This window comes from Molothrus aeneus, chromosome 3, assembly GCF_037042795.1.
Source record: "Molothrus aeneus isolate 106 chromosome 3, BPBGC_Maene_1.0, whole genome shotgun sequence".
Lineage (NCBI taxonomy): Eukaryota > Metazoa > Chordata > Aves > Passeriformes > Icteridae > Molothrus > Molothrus aeneus.
In genome coordinates this window covers 8,107,720-8,126,871 of record NC_089648.1, presented here as the reverse complement: position 1 = coordinate 8,126,871, position 19,152 = coordinate 8,107,720, and the positions used below count along the sequence as shown (strand labels likewise).

At 41.2% G+C, this 19,152-nt stretch overlaps 3 protein-coding genes across 4 annotated transcripts in view; 1 reads left to right on the top strand and 2 right to left on the bottom strand.

Annotated features, from left to right (window-relative positions):
- The window catches only part of NVL (nuclear VCP like), a 39,924-nt gene extending 38,541 nt beyond the window's left edge, over nucleotides 1-1,383 (bottom strand). For both annotated transcript variants that reach the window (XM_066546221.1, XM_066546222.1), the window contains exon 1: nucleotides 1,316-1,383. In XM_066546221.1, coding sequence (XP_066402318.1) covers nucleotides 1,316-1,372 — 57 coding nt within the window. In that variant the 5' untranslated portion in view covers nucleotides 1,373-1,383. The remainder of the gene's footprint in view (nucleotides 1-1,315) is intronic.
- Nucleotides 1,384-1,460: 77 nt separating this feature from the next.
- CNIH4 (cornichon family member 4) lies at nucleotides 1,461-8,043 on the top strand. The gene is made up of 5 exons (XM_066546219.1): nucleotides 1,461-1,566; nucleotides 3,128-3,196; nucleotides 3,955-4,067; nucleotides 6,234-6,374; nucleotides 6,961-8,043. The coding sequence occupies exons 1-5, from the start codon at nucleotides 1,498-1,500 to the stop codon at nucleotides 6,986-6,988; spliced, it is 420 nt and encodes a 139-aa protein (XP_066402316.1). The 5' UTR covers nucleotides 1,461-1,497; the 3' UTR covers nucleotides 6,989-8,043.
- A 3,051-nt stretch (nucleotides 8,044-11,094) lies between these two features.
- WDR26 (WD repeat domain 26) overlaps nucleotides 11,095-19,152 on the bottom strand; it is a 31,836-nt gene continuing 23,778 nt past the window's right edge. The window contains exons 13-14 of the mRNA XM_066546218.1: nucleotides 17,401-17,586; nucleotides 11,095-15,993 (exon numbers count right to left, since the gene is read on the bottom strand). Coding sequence (XP_066402315.1) covers nucleotides 15,968-15,993; nucleotides 17,401-17,586 — 212 coding nt within the window. The 3' untranslated portion in view covers nucleotides 11,095-15,967. The remainder of the gene's footprint in view (nucleotides 15,994-17,400; nucleotides 17,587-19,152) is intronic.

Genomic DNA, 19,152 nt, shown 5'->3' with positions numbered 1-19,152 from the left:
TATCACAAGTATCACAGCAAGGAGGATTTCAAAGCCTCATTTAAATTAATAACTCCATAAAAAACAAACAAATTGAATACGTATTTAGCTTTTAAAATGATGCTGCACTTCAGATAACCCATGGGCAGCTCCTGCCCTGCAGGAAACATCAAGGCTACCATAAACCCAGCTGGCTTTTCCACTTTGGAATAGTCAAGACACAGTCAATGTGATCTTGTGAACTAAACCAAGCAGTCACTGCCTCATTTTAAGGAATTAGAAGTGGAGTACATTTATAGAGGCTCAGAAACCTGGAGTTCAAGGTGCAAAGTCATTACAAACTATCATAAGATGTGACACAGCACTTGAAGGAACCACAGTTTTCCCTGTTGTTCACACCATGTATTTGGGAAGTAATCCCATTCTGCCCTTTTCTCAGCTATTCAATAAAATCCCTGAACATGTTTCCAAACACAAACAGCATTTGCCAGTGTCACAGAATTGCAGGATCGTTTAGGTTGGAAAAGATCTCTGAGATCATCAGGTCCAAACCATGACTGATCACCAGACCATGGCACTGAGTGCCACATCCAGTCCTTCCTCAAACACCGCCAGAGATGGTGACTCCACCACCTCCTGGGCAGCCCATTCCAATGTCTAATCACCCTTTCAGTGAAATTCTTCCTAAGGTCCAAATATATACATATAAACACATATATATTTACATACAAATACCTATATACCACATGTATATATCTATATTTATATATATATATATTTATTTATACATGTGGTATATAGGTATGTGCATGTAAATGTACAAATAAAAAAATAAAATAAATATAATAATAAATATAATATATATTACATATATATTATATGTGTAAATATATACATACACACCTATATATCTACATATATATACATAGGCATATATACACATATATAACTATATACCTATATATATATATATATATATATGAATACTTTGACTATATTTCTTTTGCCCTATCCATTTCACATGTGAAGCAGCAGCAGTCAGCCTCAAGACCAGAACTACTAAAGAGGGCAGAAAAATGACAAGGAAAAAAAAAAGACTTTACAGAAAATTAAAATCAATAAAATAAACCAATGGACCTTTCTGAAGCCTTTTTAAGGCCTTTCTAAAGCCCTCAGAGGCAGGGCCGGGCTCGGGCACTCTCCTAGCACTGAGCGGGCCGGATGCTCATGGCCCCTCAGCCAAAGGAGAATACACGAGCCGGCTGCCGGTACCGGGAGTACCGGGGATGCCGGGGATGCCGGGGGTACCGGGGATGCCCCGGAGGGCAGGCGGTACCTGCTTGATGCGCTGCTTCAGCCGGGGATCGGAGACGCGGCCGGGCCGGTACCGCATGGCGGCCACTCCGCCGGAGAGGGAACTCCATTTCCCAGCGTGCCTCACTGCGAGGGCCCGCCCGGGCGAGGCGGCGCCTACGGCGGCCGGGAGGGCCCGAGTGCGGCGGGCGCGGCGGCGGCGGGATGGAGTCGGTGGTCTTCATCTTCTCGCTGATCGACTGCTGCGCCCTCATCTTCCTCTCCGTTTACTTCGTATCCTGCTCCTTGCGGCGGGCGCGGTGTGGGCAGCAAGGGTCACCGGGCCGGGCCGGGCCCGCTGAGGCGGCGGGGGGCTGAGGGCGGCGGGGCGGGGCTGGAGCGGGCTGGAGTGGGCTCAGAGCCGGGCCGTGCTCCTTCCGCGGGGCCGCGGCTGCTGAGAGGGCACGGGAGGGGCTGCTGAGGGGACACGGGAGCGGCTGAGGGGACACGGGAGCGGCTGAGAGGACACGGGCGGGGCTGCTGAGGGGACACGGCCGAGGCTGAGGGGACACGGGAGGGGCTGAGGGGACACGGGAGGGGCTGAGGGGACACGGCCGCGGCTGCTGAGGGGACACAGGCAAGGCTGAGGGGACCGGGAGCGCTGAGGAAGGGAGCGGTGCTGAGGGAGCTGCGCGGGCCTGGAAGCGCGGCCGGCGCTGTGCTGGCTCTGTGTGCTCCGAGCTGCGTTTCAATGTTCTTTTGTTAGGGGCTGGTCCGCAATCTTGCACATATTCACCTTTTTTTCCTTGCTTTTCTCAATAAAAGAGAATTGGCTTTCTTTTTTCTTTCTTTCTTTCTTTTTTTTTTTTTTTTTCTTGCGCGTTCTTCCAGTGCTGATGGGATTTTTCAGGGACTGCCCAGTTCTTCTAACAATACCAATTTAAAAAAAAATATTCCTCCTAGAAGGATAAGTTGTTGAAAAATGAACAGACTTTACCCGTTTTTTAGGAAAAAGATGTCTTAGTGTTCATTTCCTTGGAGAAAAGAACCATGAGCTCTACATGAGACAGCGTGGTGAGGTGCACATGTGCATCCTAAGCCTTTTTTAAGGGGACTTTTCTGTCTGAAATATTCGTGTTTCAGTCTGAAAGTTCATTCAGTAATGAATGTTACCCTCTTATTTCCTAGCAAAGTATTAATTAATTCAATATTGTTGTAAATGTTAGGGAAAAAAAGTAGATTCACTGCTTAAAACTGCACAGTTGTGTGAGGAGTGTTTAAAAGTGCATTAGCAGCTTCTCCTGCCCATTAAGTTTTGGTTTCAAGGGTTGTAGTAACAATTTTGATACTAAAAGTATCAAACAACATTTGCCAGTGTCACAGAACTGCAGGATCATTTGATTATATTATATTGTTTATATTATATTGTTGGATTATACAATTTTACAAGGGTTGTAGTAACAATTTTGATACTAAAAGTACTGTTTGATTATACAATTTTACAAGGGTTGTAGTAACAATTTTGATACTAAAAATACTGTTAGATTGTACAATTGTATCGACACTTCGATACTGCAAGTTTGCCTGCCTGATCTGTTTTACGGGCTGAACTGAACATTAGCACTTGTGCAATAGTTGCCCCTGGGAATACATAATAAAATCACTTGGCCTGATGATAAAATAGAGCCAAACCTTCTGTCTAAAATAGGAGTGAGTTGTGACTAATTGAAATATGCCTTTGACAGAGCAAGGCAGTGGATGCTGAGAGCAGAGGGTTGTCCCCAGTTTATTGGACAAAAGTAAAGCTTTGTGTATTCTGAATTACCATAATGTGTTTCCTTATCCTGAACCTCAGATAATCACGCTATCAGATCTGGAATGTGACTACATCAATGCTAGATCATGCTGCTCCAAGCTCAATAAAGTAAATTACTCTTCTTTGCATTTGCTGTGGTTTGAGAAAACCACATCCTTCACCCGAGCATTGTAAATAACTGGGGTGTGATGGGTACCTTGATTGGCAGTATTTTGCGTGTGTCTCTTTCAGTAAATTCCATCACCAAAGTACTATTTTAAATGAATCTGCTTAAAACTCTTAGCATTAAATCATTAAATCACTGTGCCCTACCCATCTGTGTGTTCACTTTGATTTAAAGGTATTTTTTTTCCTCAATATGAGAGGGAATGGCACAGGATCCTGTGAATCCAAGAATGTGGAATTGCCAGGGGCTGACCCAGTTTAATGATGCCAGTTTTTATATTGATCCCCTTTCTTATCTGTTCCAAGCCTGGGGCTGTTTGTGCAGGTTTTAATTATCTGAATCCCTAAACCCACTCCTCTCTGCAGTGATTTCAAACGAGCTCTTTCCGCTTTCTCAGTTCTCTTTCTTGAATGCTTGTGTAGCATAGTTGTGTTCAGACTGTGCTGCTCTCCAGAAATGTTGGTGATGCTTGGAAAAAGCATCTCTGTTACAACATCTCAGGGCTTGATTTCTGCTTACTGGTGTGGAACCTGCCTGAAGGTATTCATTTGTCCACACTGTGATGCAACCACATGCCTCTGCTGCCAGCTTTTCAGATTTACATGGTTATAATCAGACTGTAATCCCAAATAGATGTCTTTTTCATCAAGGAATTTAGAGTTGTGCATGTAACTCTTTCCTCTTTCCCCTTTTTTTGCAGTGGGTGGTGCCTGAGGTGATTGGCCATGCTGTTGTCACTGTATTAATGCTTATTTCATTGCACTGGTTCATCTTTCTCCTCAACCTGCCAGTGGCCACGTGGAATATATACAGGTAAGTGCTCAAGGGTTTCTGGGGTTCCTTGGTTACTAGTTTAGCTTTAAGTGTAGTACAAAGATGAATAATGTGGCATGCTGAGATGTTTCAGTTGCTAACAGTCTTCACTGATCAAACTGACATCATTTCTTGTGACAAGAAACCCAACAGAGTAAAGGTCATGAAACTTGTGGCCTTTGCTTGCATTCTCTTTAGTGCCCAGAAATCCCCATTTGTGGGTCATTCCCAAATTGACAGGCAATGATAGCACATTAATTGGGATTATGAAATAGTACTGAAAACTGAGTTAATAATGTTTTCATGCCATTCCTGATATGTTGTAAAACCATGGGGTGTGGTGTTGTCCCCTGCACCCTCCTTCATTCACTGACTTGTGCCATCCCCTCACCTGCACTGGTTTTGGCCCCCATCCTGCAGGTTTGCATTTGGAAGGTTTGGAATGGAAGGAAGCTTCCATTTGGGAAGATTTGCAGCCTTTTCACCCTAGCACAGCTGTCAGTGTTCCTGCTCTTTGTACACAGGAAATGTACATGCCACCCTTGGAAATGGTTTAGTTACCACGGGGGTTTCCATGTGGCAGCACTGGGACTGTCACTTCAAACCGTGTTCTTTTTCTCTGACATCATTTGGTGTGTGGAGAACTGACCCTTCACAGGGGTTTAGCTGATGGAAACTGGATGTGGATTTGTCACAAATTATCTCCAGTCATTCTACTGAGGGAAGAGCCCCATGTTAAATGTGCAGGTATGGAAAGCTGGCTGTAACTCTTGTTTGCCTGAACCTGCCAGGGCTAACTGTTTGCAGGGATGGGTTGAGTTGCTGGTAGAATTAAACAAAAAGTTTCACAGCTCTCATTAAAACAAAGTTGAGGATCTCTGTACTGATAACCTGGTTGGGCAAAATAGCTGTGCTATTTAAATATTGATAAATATCACCCTTGTTTCCTACAGAACTGCCAGCAAAGCCTCCAAATGTTTCTAAGCTGGAGAAACATGAGACTGTAACTTTATGCTTAATAAATAAATGTTGCCTAAATACACACCCAGGGCATGGTTTGGCCTGTTTTTGTTTGCCCCTCTCTGTGTACAGCTGTGACCTGTAGTGACCAATATTTGGTTTGGGATCTGCTGGCAGGTTTAGGGTTTGATGTTTCATTTAGGCAAGGCTGAGATGCCACAGACAGAATGCATTTTCTTTGAAGCTGTCAAAATTTCTTGTGCTGGTTACCACCTTGCTGCTTCATACTGTGTACTTCTATTAAAGTAGGCACTTGCTTTCCCTTCTAAAATTGGTTAGAGAGTTAAATTCCTGCATGGAAAGAATCTGATTCCGGGAAGGTAGAGCCTGTATGACATCTGAGTGAAGTGAAGTTGTAGCCTGAGCTCAGCTGGAGTGAGAACTTCATGTGCTCCCTCGAGAAATTCTAGTGACAAGAGAACATGCTGCTGGCTCACTTGTCACAGGACACAAACATTTGGTTTGCTGCTTTCATGCTTCCTTGGCTTTCATTCCACTTGGCTTCACGCAGCTTTTGTTCTCATGTGGGCTCAGACAGCAGAACTTGACATGTTCAGTTCTGCCCAGCTCACCCTGTCAGCCTCTGTCTGTGCTGGGGTGTCCCAGGATGGCTGTGACAAAGGCACCAGTAACAGCACAGGGCCTTGGCTTATGCCATCTCACTGTGACCACTGGAGTTTGGCATTTTCTCTGTGAGGTTCTTTGCTAAAGAAATTACTGATTCTTAGTTAAATTAGATTATTTTCCAGTCCCTTTCATCTAATGCATCTTTCCAGTGTGGGTGGGTGTTTTCCCCATGACAGCAACTAACTGTGAACAGCAATTAAAATGAGCTGGAATTGGCTGTTACCTGGAATCTCTCTCACTTATACCTAGGAAGCTGGGCTGATGTTTTTAGTACTTCTTGTTCTCTTATTATTTGTGGGTTGTACTGGCAGAGATAGCTGCAATATCCAGAACTCCCTTACCTTGAATTGTGAAACAGCTTTTCAGATGAAAGTCCTTTCTTGGCAAGCTTTCCCCTGCCTCTTGCCCTGACACTCCCTAACGTTTTTTGGGTTTTGCTGTGTGCTCATTTTTTTTCCTAAATTTTTTGTTTGTTTGTTTGGCTTTTGTTTTGTTCTTTTTTTATTCTTTAACTTTCAGGTACATTATGGTGCCAAGTGGAAACATGGGAGTATTTGATCCCACAGAGATCCATAACCGAGGACAACTGAAATCACACATGAAAGAAGCCATGATTAAGCTGGGCTTTCATCTGCTCTGTTTCTTCATGTACCTTTACAGGTTAGTTTCAAAAATTGCTCCCAAGCAACAAAGGGATTGTCTGCCAGCTATTTTTATCCCCTCTATTCCACTGGTGTAATTGCTGGTATTCATGTCTTAGCTTTTTGCATCCTGCTAAGCCTTGGTAATACATTTTGACAGCTATCTCTGGGCTCACTATATGCCTTTATTCATTCTGATCAAACACTGTTTGGAAACTCAGGCTATTCCTTAAAATCAAATCCACAAGTACAACATAAAGAGTTTCATGCTTTCAGCACCTACAGTAAGTGGCCTGTTTAGAAAGGAAATACTGAGCACAAGTTTATTTTGCAAGTTCTGTTTTTAAAAAATGAAGTTGATCTGGCTGAGTTACAAATAGATGTGTTGTGTGATAAGGCTGCTTACTCCAGGGTGGCAGAGCTGCTGCTCCTGTGCTGCAGTGTTGCTTCTGCAGCCTTGTCTTCATAAGCACAGCACACAGCAGGGCTGCCTTGACTTTCTGTTTCAGGTTCTCTCAGTGCAGCTCTCCCGTGACACTGAGAGCTGCTCCTGCTTGCACAAGCTTCAGTAATCCACTGGTATCATGTTTTCTGTTTTGTCACAGTATGATTCTGGCTTTGATAAATGATTGAGAAGTTGAAAGAGAACCCTTAGCTGCCAAATTGGGTCATCACTCCAGTGACTGGTTGTGGAGCCACAGACACCTCCCGAACACACCTAGATCAGTGTCGTCATGCAGTATATTTTTCCTCTTTGAACAAGAAATATTTTTCTGTATTTTTAACATAAAATATTTTCAAAAGGCATTGGATCTGTGTAGCAGTTGTTTTTGTTCCTTTACAAGCCAAACTTCTGGAGCTGCTGCTTCTGTAAGATGAAATCCTTGCTTACAGAAGTGACCTCATAGGAATTGAATGGTGATAAGGGAAACTCGTTTCAGCAGCGTTAGCTAATGATGGTTGTTCCAGAGCACATTCAAATGCAGCAGTGATATCTGATTCTTGCTGAGAGGAGTCAGGATGAGACTTTGGCTGCCAAGCTGTCCTATCAGAGCCTAATTTGAAGGAGCACTTGGAACAGATTTCAAAGTGGAACAGGAGCACAGCTTGCATCTTTGTGTTGGTATTCTTTCCAGACAAAAATCAATGGAATAAAAGTGATATTTTCCTCCCTTTCCTCACTCTGCTGCAGCAATCTATATGAAGTCTTGCATTTGGATGGATTAAGATCCCTTTGGTGGATATGACACTTGTGTGTAAGAACATAGATAAACATGATTAGTACTTGCTTTTTCCCTTCAACTCCTATTTTGTCATTGAAGTGCATCATGGACATCCAGATAAAGTAAAGATCATACTGCACTGGGGTGGAGTTGGTTACAGAGCAAGAGACTATCTGCAGTTGCTACTCCCTGAACCTGCTGTTTGCACAGCCAGTGGGGTGAAACAAGAGTCAGTCTAGCTCAGGGAAATGGTCTGTAACCCATAACCCCACTCACTCCAGTTCTGATTGACTCTGCTTCAGTGATACCAGCAAGTTCTCTTTGTGCAGCTCTTGCATCAGTGACAAGTGGATAAACCTGAGTTTGTGCCCTCCCTGTCCAATAACTGTCTTTAAGTTTTATATATGTGCTTGCAAACAGGACTCTTGGAACAAACACAACAATTAAAACACTTAAAAAAATACACTTCTGTAATTCCATCTGAAAATTTATGAGCTTTTTTAAGTACTTGGGGTTTCAGTGTACAGCTGAATTCAACAACTGTTTTCAGGGCTAGCCATGAAAAGGCACTACTGATGCTTTATTGCTGTAGATAACCTTGTGGTCAGTGTTTGTTCTAGGAGAAGTTTGGCTTTAAAGTTTTGATAGATGGAGTCCAAGTTAAGCTGTGTTAAAGATGAATGATGAAAATTGTGCTCATTAAAAAAACAACTAAGGAAACAGCTACCCCAGCTGGATGACACTGACTGCCTGACAGCACAACACCAAACTACAAAAAGTATTGCCCTGTAAAGCCAAAACTCTGACAGGAGGTAGGTCTGGAGAAAGGAGAGCAAATAAAACTTCAGAAGAGTAGAAAAGTCAGTAACTTTTTAGCAGATTATGGTATGCAATTGAATTACTTCATTTGTGTGTGAAAGAAACCTACTGCACATACTTTTGGGTGTTGGAAGAAAGGGCCTAAGTCAGGTCCTTGCTGTGCTGCTGACAATAGATGCAGTTCACTAAACTTGTTTCACACTGAGAAACATAAGCATTACCCTCATTTAATTGTAAGTCCATTACTCAAACTAGGAGCTTGGTATCTTATTCTAAAAACATGATGAATAAGTTCTCTGTTCATTTATATCCAACAACTGATTGTAAGACTTGTAAAAACCTCAGCAGCAGGTTTCAGAGACTACAATTCTGCTGAATAATTACACTGGTAATGTTGAAGCCTTCTTACTGTACAGGGCCAGTGCCTGCTTCAAAAGAGATCTTCAGAAAAAATGTATTTGTAATAGCTAAAAACATTAATTAGCTGAAAATAGGGATACTGCAATTATGTCACTCCTGGGAGACCCACAGAGCACAGAAATTTTTATGGTGGTAAGAAAAAAAAACAAAACTCCCTCTTTTTCAACAGAGAACAGGGCAATTTAAACCCAAGCTTAGCATACAGAATTCAAGACAATAAGAAACTTGAGATTGATTTTTAAAAAAAAAATTCATCTGACAATCACTATAAATTGGTGTGAGGTCAAATACAGATTCCTTCCTATTCACTCACACTCTTTCCCTTTGGACTTGAGGTATTCAGGTATAACTTTGTGAGGCACCATTAGCTCAGTGAAAATAAATGAGTCCTGCAGGGATTCCAACTTTTAAGTGATGTTACTGAGCCCTTTTTCCTCAGCCACAATCTACAGCCCAGCCAGCTTCAAAGATGATCATCTTGCATCAGAGAGATTACAGAACACAGTGAAGAATTCTGCATTTGGGGGGTTAGGTAAAATGTGTAGAATTGCATGTTTCCCCCTAATTAATCATTAGCTACAGACTGTTGGTTATTGAACCTGTTTTTTAAAGAACACATTTGCCCCCTCAATCTAATAAATGACTGGTTTGATTTTCTAAAATGGTTCTGTATTATGGAACATGGTAAATCAGTGGTCTGAGTAGTAGTCCTAAGAACAATTCTACATGCAGGTTAACAATCAACCAGAAACCCTGATAAGCCCAAAAAGGCAAATCTTTATCAGTTCAGAAATGCCAGACCTTTGTTCTAATTCCTTCTTCTCACAAGAAGCTCTCTAGGATTTTGCTGGACAAGTGCCCAAAGACCATTTATGCCTTTAAGTGTAGGGTGTGATGGACACTGGAGGCAGCAGTGGGACAATCTGGGCTGTGTATTATGAACAGTTACCAGTACCTTCAGCACTTAGTTCTGGCAGGAACAGAGCCATACAAACCCTTGAGAACAGTACAGTTCTTTAAAAGTGAGGAAACAACTGGCACTGCCATCCTTCTGGGATGAGGTGACAGCCCTGGCACATGTGAGGCACACACAGAGCACATGGAGCAGGGACAAGGTGTAAGGAAGGGCTCTTCTCAGGCAGAATTTGGATTTAAGCTGATTAAGAAATGCACATCTACTCTCAGGTTCATTGTGGAATTTCTTTGAAATAATCTGAATTGTTTTAAAAAAGCAAACAAAAAACCAAAAAAAAAACCACATTAAAAAAACAAAGCAGAAAGCAGATTTTAAAATAACCCCCCAAAAATATCAAATCCCAAACCCACAGGACTTCAATGTTACAAATGCTGGAAAGTCCCAGGCCCATAGAATTCATATACCTGTTTCTCTTGCACTCTTCTGACCTGTTAAAGGCAGACAGGACAGCAGATGAAGCACAGCTTTTTTGGCTGGGTTTGTTAGTAACTCCCTTCATCTGCTGTGTGAATAATTTATGGCTGAAGTGGGTCTGCAACCCAAGAACCCTCCTGCAAATGCCAGCAGCCAAGGCAAGTGGCACGAAGGAGGACATGCAGAGGAACGAGGCATAATTAAGCCATAATTAAGCCATAATTATCTGTGTGCTGCCTAAACTGTAAGGGAGAGAACAAAGTTAACACAAAGGTGCTACTAGAGGGAGTGAAGACTTCTCATCAATAAGTAAAAAGAATTCCAAAATTGAATGCAAATCAGCAAAAGGTTTGAGTTTGGAAAAGCTACAGGGAGTGGAAATTCAGGCACAACTTTTTAACACAACATAAGCGAGAGCTGAATAAAAATGCAGGACAAAGATGATGTTCTGGTTTAAGGCACAGGGAGGAGAAGTTGGAGGGAACACAAAGGCAGGAGATCCAAGTACTTTAGGAGCACCTTCTTACTATGAAGTATCAAAAAAACCCCATAAAACTCAGAGATCACCTACAGCAACCAGAGTGTGATATTGAAGCAGGCTGCAGTGTTAAGGAATGATGGGTTTCACAGAGCCTCAGTGAGATAAGCACAGCCTGGGACAGGGGCAGGTCAAGTGCTAAAGTACAGCACAAACACGAGGGTGAGGTGGATTAGAGGCAGACAGCAGAGCCTGGACACAGCACTGAGTGACTCAGCTGCAGCTACACTGCCACAAATTAATTTTCCTAGCGTGGAAGTGAAATAATATGGAAGAAATCTACAATTATTGATCAAGAAATTAACATCCAAGTCAGTCATGTAAGTGAAGTTAGGGAAACTAAGAACTATTCATTCCAGTTATTTATTGTTTATTGAATTGAAAGAAAGGGAATACAAACATTTCTGTTAAGTGCTGTGCACCGACATGGAAAAAGTGTATTTTTTTTTTTAAAAATCCTAATAAAAACAAATCAGAAGTTAATGTAGTTCCAATTGAACAATTTTTAAAGATATGTTTAAAATACTACACATTTATAAAATAAAAAAGTTAAAACGGTGTTCTGTAAATAATTAGTAAAACAAGTGAAAATAAATACGAGACCCAAAGTTCTTATGTTTTTAATGTAATATAGCAAAGAAATTTTTAACTACTTAATAATATCTGAGAGTAACAAAAATCCAGAAAGTTTAAGAACGCAATCCTTTGAAACATTTAATATCAGTCCATAGCAAATAGTCATTACATACCAAAAGCTCTAAGTGTTAACTAGTTCCACCACAACTCCATATAAATCTTGACAATTTAGAAATCTTGAGATCAACAATAAAGTTCTTTTCTTGATCTCTACAGCTTGGTTTGTAAGTACATACATGCTTTGAGGATCCATTTTGTCCCATGTGTTTTCAAGGAGCCAATAACTTTTTCCATCTGTGCCTAAAAATGTTAAGTTTCAAATCTAGCACATATACCCTAAGAATGAAAAATGTTTATGAAAAAAAGATGGGGCACAATGAATTTCAAATTTATAAAAATATACTGATATTAACCAAAACCTTCTGGTGAAAGGACACTTCACATTCACACGACTTAAAGTATGCAATAAAACATGACAAGTACCTAGAACATTTGGTTCTCTGTCTGTTTGTGGAACACATGCACACACACACTCACACCAGATGGGAGGAACACTCTCACAGATGTTTGACTGAATCCAGATTATCTGGATGAATAGACAGAAAACTTGGCTACAGTTTATTTCAACTAGAGGCAGCTATTGCAGCAGTAGTTCAACACTGCACACTTCAATTAAGTCCACCCTGTTTAAAAAAAGTGTCATAGTTAATGATTTTGCTTTCTAGACATTGTTAAAAGTAGCAGTTTTCAAAAATCAAGTATGGCAGCTGAAAATGGACTCAAGCCAATGTGGAAAAGACAGGAGGAGGGCAAAAGGAGGATTAGCCATTTATGGGATGGGTGTTCCTCTTAATAGTTGTCTCAAAAAGAAATTAGATACAAGTGTATTTTGTAGCTAAAAATATGGACAAACTATTGAAAGTGCATTTTTTCCTCCTCCCCCTTGAGTTACAGTAGTTTATTTGTTGGTCAGTAAATCCTGCTTTTTATGTCCATTCTTTTTTCTCTACCTCCCTCCCCATTTGGATCTACAACATATCCCCTCGAGCTACAGCTAATTGTACAAGTCCTGGCTTCCTGCTAAGGAAACTTCCAGAACTGATTTTGGGTGGGAGTATCACTTAGCAGTGTAAAAATACACAACTAGACACCAACTCCCAACAGCAGACAGTTTTATTAAACATTACCTGGTTGAAGCCAAGTTGAGAAGTAACTGGCAAGATCTGGGCAGATTTCTAGCTTGCATCTTTGCTCCAATCATAAAGAGAAGTTAACTTTAAAGTTGGAGAACTTCAGAAAAGACAGAGGGAATTTAAAAACAAAGGTGTCATTTCCCCCACTTCCCTCCCCTCCAAAACATGAACAGAGCTACCATTTTCCCTTTTGTGTTCCATTGTGCCTTGAAAATTACTTACCTGAACAGCTAAAGAACATTCAGATAATAAAATGCTTCAGCATTTCTTTTTGAGATCTGCCTTGAAAATAACCTGGGGCTACTGTGAATATTTGAAGCCAACAGGTGACCAGAGAAAGTTACAAAATGAGTACACACTTACAGTATTTTCTTCTCTAAAACCATGGGCCTGCTGACTGGAAATACAGTAATTTATTGTGGGTGTGTACTTGTTCCAGCTTTACACTCCAGCCTATGAACATTTTTAAGCACATGGAAATCAATGTGTTGCAAATGAGCAAACTAATTTGGGTTCCCCCCCCCCACCCCACCCCAGTCTCATTTTATTGTCTGTGCACAAAAAGTATTGGTACTTTTCAATCCACATAGTGTTGGAAATAATTTAGGTTGGTCTTTCATCTCCAGGTTGGGATGGTACTCATTGCTACATCTCTAATGGCAGCTGCTGTGGGACTGAGTAGTGTGGCAGAATGAAGATGAATCTCCCCTTTCTGTCCTGAGATGCCAGCAGGCTGGCACTGAGACACTCTGGAAGCAGTGCCACCTGCTTGGAGCTTTTCATGCCATGGCTGCACCAGGACACCAAGGGAGAGAGGTCCCACACGTGCTGCTCCCTAACTCAGCTTCTAAATACCTCAGAGGGACTATCCAAGGCCAGAAGAGAGGGGCAGTGTTTTTGCAGAGGTCCTACATTTGAATTCCTAACTGCACTGCTGTGGAAAGCAGGCATCAGCCCACACCTTCCCCCAGCTGTAGCAGGGAAGGAGTCTCACCCTGGTCACTTATGGCCACCACACTGGAAATGCCTGAAGTGCACACAAAACTTTAAATCTACACTTGACATTTGATCCAGCCTTCACCACCTGCCTTAAGTTCCCACTTTATTTCCATGAGTATGTAGTGACAGACCACTGCATGAGACATTAAGAGACATCAAAACCATTCTTCTCCTTACTCTCTCTATACAATGTTTGCTTTGAAAACCTAAGTTCCAGAGTAAGACAATACTAGAGTAACTTCCAAAGATACACATGCTGGCATTGCTTATGAATTGTACCATGTTTTGAACATGTAAAACATTTTACAATTTACTGTTTACAATTTAGGCAATTAATTTTTCCTTAAACCCCAAGGTTTAGCTTACTCAAATTTGACCATGGGAACTTGTCTGTTTTCCTGCAATATTAAGGCCACAGGCCTGACTCATCTTACACTTTCTGAACTAGGAAGGGAAATAAAGAGCTTCCTCCAGAGCTGATTAAAGGAAGAAGGAACTGATGTATAATCTTAAGTTTATACATGTATTTTCAGTGCTGTGAAACAGTAATTGCTATCAAAGCATTCACCTTAGTTTTAAGGCTGAACATTAAGTTCCTACCTGGTTTTGGAGGTATTAGAAGACTCATATGTCAGATTTGGGGCTGGTTTCAACCACAGTATCAGAATCTTAACTCATGCTTAAGTTTGCACACAAGGCAAGACAAACACACCACTGGATGGCTGGAATCTAAAAGAAAAAAAAAAGTCTAGCCTGCTAACCTTTGTTTTTCTGGGAAATACCACACTCCCATTCAGAGTGGCTACACCTCTCTTCCCAGGAATCCCAGCAAACCTTCCCCCACCCTTCTTCCACACGTGACTAATAAGGACACTAAATCATTATCTCATGAAAGGATGAAGTCCACACTTCTGCTCACAGGACTCTGGTGGCACACCCTTCCCTGCTCCTTCTTTACTTTGCAGCAGTACCAACACTACCTTTCCACCCAAGGTGGCAAAAGGGAATCCAGTGCCATCCCATAATGGATTTGTGTGTAGTGCAGAAGCACAGAGATGCCAGGCCATCTGTTTATGTCAAAAAGAATAAATATTTAAACTATAAATGTTTGCTTTCTCTTAATATGGGACATTAGTGGAACTACTCCTAGATGTGTAAAGATGTTCACAGCACCAGCTTGCAACAAGATCTGGGAGAGGCATTTAAATCTGCAAACTTAAAAGTATATTCTCAACAACAAAATCTGTCCACCCCTGTTTATCAAATAAAGAAAAAATTTCCATCATTAATACAAGTGTTTAATTATGATTTGTACGTAAATTACTTATACAAAGTGTTGACTTTGTGAAGAAAGGACTCTTTCAACACATTCTTCCCTCAAAGTGTAGTCTACCTTTTACACCAGCATTGTTGCATATATTTCTGTAATTTAAAAAACCAAAAGACCTCTTCTTGTTTCAGCTCTTAGACTGGTGGTGCAGTCTGAATGCTTTTTTCTCCTAGCTAATACAGCTTAACTGTTAAGATGGACAGTGAATTCCTCCATCTGAAACAAGCTTTACTGCCTACATAAATCTCCTTCCAGCCACTGCTTCTGATTGGGTCTCAGGTCACTCCAGAAAAGCATCAGTGATACCGTGTTTCACGACACTTCTTGCATTGTTTTAATTCCAAATGTATACAAATGAAGTCATTTTAATCCTATAAATAATTTATTTTTAAAAAATTGTGCTGTTAACCCCTTTGCAGGGCAACGAGCTATGTGAAAAGTACAAAACTTTTTGTCAAATGTGATACTGAGAGTGCTTTTGACATAGTTCATTGGTTTATCCTCTCAATTGATAGATATACTGCGCAACGGGCAAGGCTAGAATCCATGAACCAAGCTGCAAAGATCTCAAGCTAAGTAAGGCGGAGAGAGACTTGAGAAACAAGAGAAGGAAATACTTTCCTATCCAATGTATACTCTTCAGACTAAAGCACTCTTTCTATCAAGCCTTCTAAACTGTTAAATAAAGTGTTCCAAACAAGCATTTAAACTTCATTACACAGAAGAGCAACAAGAACAGTAGCCTGCCAGACAAAAAGGCAGGAGGGAAAAATATATATACTGAGTTCAATGGTTAGCCTGAATGTAGCACAGTTCTTCACAACCGATGGGGGGGTAATTTCAACACGGTGTCCAACAAAGTTCTAAAGACGTGCTTCATCTCGACTGGTTACTATGAAGCAAAGGTGGTAAATGTTTGGCCCCAACTGGGCTTCAGAAATGGTTCTTTTTTCATGACGAGCATGTCTGTCCAGCTATCAATCATGTTTGTTTGCACCAAATCCCAAGCCATTTAAAATACGACTAATTAAGTTAAACTGAAGTCGTCTGCTCCAAATTCGCCATCAACTATCCATGCTACTGCATTCCTCTGAGCAAAAACAAAAACACAGAGAGAGAAAGAAATCACAGCTTGAAGATCTTAGCAACAGTTCATATTTCTATCACAAGGTAATTAATACAGTCTATTTACATAAATTTTAACTCAACATGCACTAGTTAATGGATCTTATACTGTAGCTAAATTCCATGCTTAAAATTACTTATTTTAGATAAAATTATTCACAACAATTTAGAAATTATTTTAGCATGTTAGGTGTGGGTACTCAAAAAGCATCTGTTCCAAAAAGATATAACACACATGTACACACAAGTTCATGGGGAGTGTGCTAAGGACAGAGCTGTCTTGTCACCCATTTAGGATTCCTAAGTGGTTAGGTATTATTCTGTGCACCTACACCTCTTGTGAAAGCACTGCTGTGAGAAATCCATTTGTGGTTGGTTTGGTTTTGATGGCACTTACTGGTTCATTTTCTGGAGGAACTAAGAAAGAGTGAGCAAGCAGCTCACTGGAGAAAACCAAACAACAAAGCCATGAGTAAAACCAGCTGGAGGACAGGCTCTGACTCCTTATGGGGGCATTCCAGGTCTTACAGATTAGCCAGGCTGGTCCACCTAGTCCAAGACTAGAAGCACATGTATCAAAGCACTGGAGCAGGGAGAAGAGGTAATTCTTCCTCCTAACAACCTTCCAACTTTCAGCCATTTTTACCTAAGGGACATTCTGAACTAGAGGTGTTTACTTATCTACCAGCACTTAATGGATTTCTCTTTGATTACTTTGCCCAGGTTCCCCTTGGTGTCACATCCATGAGGTTTCTGTGGCAGTAGGATATACTATATATCATTTTAATGTCTCCTGGAAATTCTTACTGCAAGGTTGAATATGTAATGACAGAAGCATATGAAGTGCACAACAACTGCCCAGCAGTCACCTCCTTAACAATCTGGGGGAGGCAAGAAGGGCTGGGAACACCTGGGTGCATTTTGGCAGCAAAAAAAATGAGCATTCTCTCTCTTTCCCCTGGACACATGTGGTTACTGATGGTTAGTAAAGATACAATTTTCTACAGGTTCTCTAGGGTAAAACTTTACAGTCTGTCTAAATTCTGTTGCAAATTCCTTTTGTAACCATTCCAGTACCATTACTCAATTTGCAGTGTGGTTAGAATGCACTGTTTAAATTTTAATAACATTGTATATTACTAAACCTAAGCATTGAAAGCCAGGTTTTTATGGATAAATAAATTAATATAATCCTAGGCTCTTAGTGACACCACAGTTTTCTACAGGGCCATGTCAGAACAATGTTGGAAATACCGGCCGTACACAAAATGAGTAACTCCGATAAAAACCACCGGTCACACACTAGGAAAAAAACAAACAAAGCAGTGACTGATTTTTCAGCAAGGCCTTTTTTCTTCTGGTTTTCTTTTACCTTCAATATCCTGGTTGTCTACGAAAGGCGCTGGTCCCCATATCCTGACGGTGCCGTCGTCGGAGGCGCTGGCCATCATGGCCGGGAGCTGGGGGTTCCAGCTGACGCAGTTCACCGTGCGCGTGTGCCCCGTCAGCTCGGCGATGGGCAGCTCGCTGCGCTTGTGCCAGATGTACACCTTGTGATCTGAGCCAAACACAGGGACAGCAGCCTGAGCAGCACTGCTCTGCACACACCCAGCAGCACTCTCTCTCACACCTGCTCTCATTAAAACTCCAGCCTCCGGTGTGGAACGGCACTAACAAAATTTTGCTTTTGTGATCAAAAGAACGCAGGTGTCACAGACATGTTTTATAAAAAATCCTTTCCTTAAGACTTTTTCTCCTGAGAAGCTGAGAGGCCTCAGAAACAAAATGTAAACAATGATTATCTGCTGCTGTGGAAGGCAACAGATTGTGATTGGTCTCAAGTGGCTGTTTCTAATTAATGGCCAATCACAGTCCAGCTGTCTCAGACTCCAGTCAGTCACAAGATTTTATTATCATTCCTTTCAAACCTTCTGATGAAATCCTTTCTTCTATTCTTTTAGTATAGCTTTAATATATCATAAAATGATAAATCAGCCTTCTGAAACAAAGTCAGATCCTCATCTCTTCCCTCATCCTGAAACCCCTGCAAACACCAGCACACACAGGCAAAACTCTTCCATTAACACCTGCCAGTCTACTACACTTGGTGTTTGAAGGAAAATGTTCGACTGTAATGCAAGTAAGTCAATACAAGGGTAAAAAGAGAAACTAAACTACTCTACAACTCCATACCTGTAATTAAAATCTTATTCAAAAGGAAGACTTGCAGATTTTTTTTTCTCCCCCTCAAATAATTGTATTTGCAAATTAGTAAATGCATTATAAAGTCATGAGTACTAAGAATATTTATAACCACCTCCTGTTGATGAGTACCAGATAAGATCACAGCTCTATAGTTTATGAAAAACATCTTAATACTAAAAACCTGTAACACTCCAGAGACAGTGCAAACAGCAAACGAGGGAGTGCTAAAGCTTAATGGCTCAAACTGTGAGCTATTACTATCTCTGACAACCAATTACTGCGTGGTATTTAAAGATATCAATTTGTACATATTGAAGTAGATGCAAATAAACCCTGCACATCCTATTTTGTGATAGGAAGCTTTTCATTACTTCTAGCAACTTGGTAGAAATAGAATATGGAACTGGTTAGACCCTCTACTGCACTGTTTAGAGAAGAGTCATTCTTTATAACCAACCATATTTAAGAATAAATGGGGGGTGGGGAGAAGGAGGGGGGGTTTCCCAGCTGCAGACCAGCAGCCTGTAACAAGTCTGTGGGTTTACCTGTCTAGGACTGTCTGTGGAATATTCCAAACAGAGTTACATAAACTAGACAAGTGTGTATTGCTAGTATTACACAAAAGCTTAGTACTGGGGTCTAGCAACCAAATGAAATTATTTTGATCTATCTGAGAGGCTTTCACATAGATGCCACTGAAGGCTCAGCAAACAAACCAATCTTCCCTCTATTCCTCCTCCCAGCCCCTTATAAAACAAACTTGCTCTCTGACCTTTCTGCTAGGAAAGCCTCAAGGCTTTTTCCTATATGGTAGTTCCCTTGTCCTGTGCTGAACCAGCTCATTGAGGTACCACCTTCACATGTCCTTGTGCGGATGCACATGTCCTGGCTGTGCTTCCATTCCACCTAAGATTTCAAG

Bases quoted from the DNA above. Each gene is read 5' to 3' on its own strand.
- CNIH4 (XM_066546219.1), top strand. From the start codon at position 1,498: ATGGAGTCGGTGGTCTTCATCTTCTCGCTGATCGACTGCTGCGCCCTC. The intron at 3,197-3,954 runs GTAAATTACTCT...CTTTTTTTGCAG, and splicing joins GCTGCTCCAAGCTCAATAAA to TGGGTGGTGCCTGAGGTGAT. The intron at 6,375-6,960 runs GTTAGTTTCAAA...GTTTTGTCACAG, and splicing joins TTCTTCATGTACCTTTACAG to TATGATTCTGGCTTTGATAA.